The sequence below is a fragment of the Phalaenopsis equestris genome, unplaced genomic scaffold (assembly GCF_001263595.1).
Source record: "Phalaenopsis equestris unplaced genomic scaffold, ASM126359v1 Scaffold000096, whole genome shotgun sequence".
Classification (NCBI taxonomy): Eukaryota; Viridiplantae; Streptophyta; class Magnoliopsida; order Asparagales; family Orchidaceae; genus Phalaenopsis; species Phalaenopsis equestris.
The window spans coordinates 17,661-23,991 of record NW_018164538.1 but is presented as its reverse complement, the minus strand read 5'-3'; the positions used below and the strand labels follow the sequence as shown (position 1 = coordinate 23,991).

At 38.1% G+C, this 6,331-nt stretch overlaps 1 protein-coding gene across 1 annotated transcript in view; it reads left to right on the top strand.

Moving 5' to 3' along the window:
• The first annotated feature begins 841 nt into the window (after positions 1 to 841).
• The window catches only part of LOC110020394 (phosphoglucomutase, chloroplastic-like), a 16,256-nt gene continuing 10,766 nt past the window's right edge, over positions 842 to 6,331 (top strand). Inside the window, exons 1-5 of the mRNA XM_020718482.1 lie at positions 842 to 1,180; positions 1,247 to 1,312; positions 1,413 to 1,457; positions 1,562 to 1,654; positions 1,735 to 1,787. Coding sequence (XP_020574141.1) covers positions 1,043 to 1,180; positions 1,247 to 1,312; positions 1,413 to 1,457; positions 1,562 to 1,654; positions 1,735 to 1,787 — 395 coding nt within the window. The 5' untranslated portion in view covers positions 842 to 1,042. The remainder of the gene's footprint in view (positions 1,181 to 1,246; positions 1,313 to 1,412; positions 1,458 to 1,561; positions 1,655 to 1,734; positions 1,788 to 6,331) is intronic.

Here is a 6,331-nt window from a genome sequence, read left to right as displayed (position 1 = left end):
ACCGACTGGGTATTGTATGCAATTTATTATTAGATTGTTAATCGCTTAAAAATTGATTCAAATTTTAGCTCAAATCAATATTAGATCAACATAAATGAGCCGAGCCATGAGTTGAAATTGAGGATCAATTTTTTTCGAACCAATAACAGATCAACTTGAACTGGATCAAGATCGGCTGTAAAATTTTTTTATTTATAAAGATTATATGTCATGTAAATAAAAATAAATATAACAAGCTACAAGCCGATTTTAAAGTTGGAGCTGGTCCAAATAACTAGATTTGAGCCATTTTGTTTTGATTTCGAGCTAATTTTGAGCTGAAATGGATTCAAATAACTCAAATTTGAATTAAACCTGTTTCAAATTTGAGCCAAAATCAATTCAAATAACCCAAATTTGAACCAATTCTATGCAGGATCAAATTTGATTCAATTTTGAACCAAGAGCACAAGTTTTGATCGGAACTCTAGTAGTCGGACGCTGGGATTTTTATTTGGAAATATTTGGGAAGTTGGTCACGGGTGCAGTACGTTCGGTCTCCGATACTGGAAAAATTATTATATCATAACACCTAATCTAAATTTGCTACTAGTGAACCTAAATTACTATGTGACAACTCGACTTAAAAAATCCTATATGTTAGAGAACCTAAATTACCATGCCACTCTCTATTACTGGACAATGAATATATCAATTGTTCTCCTGCAATAATTTCTAGCTTTGCTCGAGCGTGCCAAGTTAATTTTTACGAACAGTCGTATGTTCCGTGGAAAGATAACATTTTTTTTTTTTTTGAAAAATATATTTTTTTTGGGAAAATAAATGAAAGAACATGATTTGCTTCGTGGTCTGTATGATCCGTAGTGAACTTTTTGTATGATCCGCTTAACTTTTTGTATGATCAGCAGTGAGCTCAGCTTCGCTTTCAGCTCGATAAATGGGATGCCGTTGATAGATCACGCTCCAAAGAATCGTTCACTTTATTGTCTTACCAGTGTTAGTGGCAGTGACACTCACAGCTTTCTTCATTCTTCCAGCGCTGATGGCGGCCACTGCTGTCTCGTTGGCGGGCAGGACCGCATTGGACCCCTGCAATCTGCTCTCTATGAAATTTGCACGGAAGACTGCGCGCTTCCACGTGAAGGCTTCTTCCGCACATTCCACTGTTACCGAGCTTAAGGTTTCCATCTCATACGCTCTCTCATTCCTCTAGATCGTCGATTTACTTAGGGCTAGGGTATTGCAGATTAAGTCCATTCCTACGAAGCCAGTGGAAGGGCAGAAGACGGGGACCAGTGGTCTCAGGAAAAAGGTTTAGTGGAGCAATTTCCTGCTATGTTGCTGGAGCGATTTTTTTCATTGTTAAATTGATGAAGAAATCTATTATTCCATTGTGTCGCTTGCGATTCTAGGTGAAGATTTTCCAGCAGGAGAATTACTTGGCAAACTGGATACAGGTTTTTTGCTTTGCTTTTTCTTCTTCAGTTTGTGTGTTGATACTGGATTTGTGGAGTGAGAGTGATAAAAAATTGATTTTTGATGTGCACTTTTCTGATCGCAGGCACTCTTCAACTCTTTGGACCCGGGGGATTTCAAGGATGGACTGCTTGTTCTTGGAGGCGATGGGCGGTATTTCAACCAAGAGGCCGCACAGGCATACTATTTTTTTCTTAACTAATGAGCCTTAGGATTATCTACACCAGTATGTTTATGTTCGCTGCTTGTGAAATACAGCTCATCATTAAGATTGCTGCGGGCAATGATGTTGGGAAGATTCTTGTGGGCAGGTTGGGAATTTGATTCCTCTGTGTACTTGATCCAATGTTCTGCTTAGCTTGGCACGTTTTACTTGTTCAATGCATGTTGCTGTCTTATTTCAATCTAGCCACTATCCATTTCGCTTTCTGTTTTAGTCTGCCTAGCAATATTCTGATTCCTCTCCTCTTCTCATTTATAGCAATTTAAATTTTGCTTTTTTTATAATTTTTCTCAGGAAAGCTACTGTTTTTCTTGCGACTTGGAGGTAATATAGTCATTGAGTGTAGCAGTAAAGGACATGATTTAAATTTTGTGCTTTAGATGTTCTGAGGTGGAATCCTCAATTGGCCTAATGAAGTTGCTTTTGCCTTCAATTTTTGCTGTTTAGATTTTCATTTGTATCAATGACTTTGTCTCCTTGTAGCCTTGTTATGTCGTGAAGTTGTGCCTTGACGTTAACCTCTCACACACAATCTTTGATTCTTCCCCTCCCCATGCTACTTTCTACCGTTCCATCACTGTCGCCCTTAAATCAAATAGATAGTTTGGATTTGACAAAGTATTTCAATTTGAGCAATAATTAGTTGCCTGTATTCCTGAGTGACAGGGGTGAGCTTTCTACTTTTGGTGGTTTGAGAGAGTTAGGTTTGAGCTGCAATTAGTTTACATTGTCATTGTCTTGATTTGATTATTTGCCTGACCCTGAGATTGCTAGGCTTGCAAACAATGGCTTTTTTGGGTTATTACTGGATGGACTCGGTATAATGTATTTTCTTGTGCTAATTAGGCAAATGAAGGGTCGGTTTTTGTACATTGTTTGGAGGATTTGAGAAACACAGAGTAATTACTACCATGTTATTTGAGTATTTGATGCAGATACTAGGCACAATCAAAAATATTTTTGGCCAAGGCAGAGGATATTTAGAAGGGAATAGTCAAACTGGTCAACAGGTGTGCTACTTGCTGCCTTTGCCACCATTTATAATAGAAGTTGAAAGCAAAGGCAGCTTCACTAGAAAAGCATTGGACTCCTTATCAAAAGACCAAAACAATTGAAGGACAAAATCATAATGTCCCCTACTCTCCAGACTCAACGACTAAATTGTTTTCTAGCTATAGGACATGCTGTAGCTTACTCAAGAAAAATAAAGAGTTAAAAAACTTGTGGTGTGATAATCAAAAAGAGGTAATGAGTCAAAATATTTCTAAGGAAATCAAAATAGAAAGCAATATGTGGAGTGCCTTCTTGCTGCATGACAATTTCTCCTTTGACTCCACATTGTGAAAATGGCAAAAGATACATGGTATCCCGTAATTATTTGTATACTATATTTCTTTATTCGTAATGCCTGGGGCGCTGTTTTTCTTGTCAAATAAGCTTGCTTTAAATTGCTATTTCATTGTTGGAAGTCACCATGGACCAAGAAAGGTAATCAATATTATTTTCAATTTGTAAGGGAAAGGTGGTAGAAGATAGAATGCTTATCTCTTAATTTTGCCTTGATGGATCACATTTAGAGTATGCAAGCCAAGAACATAAGCTTAATGCTTTATCTAAGAAAAATTCTGAACTTCCTTTTTTAGATTGATGGCATGAAAGAATCTATGCATTGTGGAATTAGTTAGCTTCTGATATCAGTGGTGATAGAGTTATGTCATTGAGGGATTTCATCAACATCAATTATTTTTAAAGTTTTTTTTTTTGGTTGGATTTTAGATGGACAGCATCATTAGAAGTTTTTGTTGGTAAGGAGATTAGTGGAGGGGATTAATTTATGAAGTGCTTAAAAAACGCTGTAAAATTTTTGAAGAATCTATTATCTCGTGTGAAAAGTTCGGATCAAGATGCAAAAGTGTGAATTTTGAATAATGTTTTTCTTACTTGAATACATAGATAATTCACCTATAAATAAGTAAGTACAAGAGAAAAAAAAAGAGGAAAGAAATCTTCCTACAATAAAGTAATTCCTATAATTATGAAATAAACATAAATACCAATAATTAAGGAATTACCTTTTTTATATTATGACTTAAATATAACAAGTATTATATAGAATTACAGTAAATAATAATGAGGAGCGTAATTCCACACTCCCCCTCAAGGTGGGTTGTACAGATTGTACATGCCCAACTTGTTGGTTAGCTCATCAAAACTGGACTTAGGGAGAGTCTTGGTGAGAATGTCTGCGGTTTGGTCTCTAGAAGGAGTATAGACCAATTCAATGATTCCATTGTTCACTTTCTCTGAAATGAAATTCCGATCAATCTCAATGTGTTTCGTTCGGTCATGATGAACATGATTCTTTGCGATACTGATTGCAGCTTGATTGTCACAGAACATCTTGATAGAATTTTCTCCCATAATTCCAAGCTCCTTGAGAAATCTTTTGATCCACATTTCTTCACAGATACCAAGTGTCAGTGCTCTGTATTCTGCTTTTGCACTACTCCGAGATACCACCGATTGCTTCTTGCTTCTCCATGTCACTAGATTTCCGCATACATAAGAGCAATACCCAAAGGTTGATCGTCGGGTGAATATACCTCCTGCCCAGTCAACATCAGTAAAGACTTCTATCTTTTGACTATCATTTCTTTTGAATAATAATCCTTTCCCAGGTGTCATCTTTGAGTATCTTAAGATACGGTTGACAGCTCCCATATGTTCCTCAGTAGGACAGTTCATGAATTGACTTACTATACTTACTGAAAAACTTATGTCTGGTCTGGTGTGAGATAAGTAAATAAGTCTTCCAACAAGTCACTGATATCGTCCTTTGTCGACATGTAAACTATCATTCTCCATTCCAATCTTTTTATACGGGTCTATTGGAGTGTCTATTGGTTTGCATCCAAGCATACCAGTTTCTTTCAATAGGTCCAATGTGTACTTCCTTTGAGTTACGGCTATCCCCATTTTGGGTCTTGCAACTTCCATTCCCAAGAAGAACTTCAAGTCTCCGAGGTCCTTGATTTCGAATTCATGGGCTAGAAACTTCTTCAGTTTTGTCAATTCTTCAGTGTGATCACCTGTAAGAATGATGTCATCAACATATACAATAAGTACAGCAATCTTCTTCTCGGATCTTTTTGTGAACATTGTATGATCAACCTGACTTTGAGTATAACCACACTTGATTACTGAATTGGTGAATCGGGCAAACCAAGCACGAGGAGATTGTTTGAGACCATACAGAGATTTCTGGAGCTTGCATACTTTGCCACTAGGGAAGGACCCTTCAAAACCAGGCGGTAAATCCATGTATACATCCTCTTCAAGATCTCCATTAAGGAATGCATTTTTGACATCAAGTTGCATAAGGGGTCAGTCTCGATTTGCTGCAATGGAGAGTAGGATTCTAATGGAGTTCAGTTTGGCTACTGGGACAAATGTCTCTTGGTAGTCAATTCCGTATGACCGAGTATAAACTTTTGCAACCAATCGGGCTTTTAACCGATCTATGCTTCCGTCTGACTTACATTTGATTGTAAATAACCACCTGCATCCTAGTGGTCTCGTATCCTTGGGCAAATCAGACACAATCCATGTTCCACTCTTTTCTAGTGCAGCAACTTCTTCATTCACAGCTTTTCTCCATTCCGGGTGTGAGAGAGCTTCCTGAATAGACTTTGGAACCTTTATGCTGTCAATCACAGTTACAAATGCATGATAGGGAGGAGATAACCTCTCATATGAAACAAATCGGGCAATAGGATGTTGAGTGCAAGGAACATCAGAATCATCTTTCACAGGCGGGGTAAGCTCATAATCACTAGTGTCTATAGATTCCGTAACTGAGTGAGTTTCATAGGGTTTTGGAGCTGGATTAGATTCTTCGACAGCAGCTGGAAGCGGTGTTAGGTTCTCTATTCTTTCAGCAGTTCTGTTTCGTCTTGTATAAACCCGAAGTTCCTGAGGAGTGGGTTGTGTAGACTGTGGATGTTGAATAGGAGATGGAAGAGGTTTGACAGTTGATGAGGGACCCGTGTCAGTTGGTAAAGGAACACAGGGCTGTTGTTCACTATGACTACTCTCCCCCTGAATGACAGGCCCTTGATAGTATAATTGATGCTAAAAAAAAAGGTGAAATTCATAGAATTATAGACCTTTTTAGTTGAAGAACAATAACACTTGTAGCTTTTCTTGTTGGTCGAATACCCTATGAATATGCATTTGACAGATTTGGGGTCTAATTTACTGCGGTGTTGTTTGTGAATATGAACAAAGACGGAGCAACCAAATAGTTTGGAGGGATAACTGAAGAGAGTGTATAGGTATTTGGAAAGGAGCGAAGGAGGACATCGATTGGACTACGAAAGCCCAGAATACGAGAGGGCATCCGATTTATGAGGTAGGCAGCGGTCAATGTTGTCTCGCCCCAATAACATTTAGGGACCGATGTGGTAAACATGAGACAGCAGACTACCTCCAACAAGTGGCGATTTTTCCACTCGGCAACCCCATTTTGTTGGGGAGTATCAACACACGTACTAAGGTGAAGGATGTCATGTTGAGTAAGAAAAGTTCCTAGGGAGTTGTTGAAAAAATCTCGTGCATTATCTGTTTTGAGAG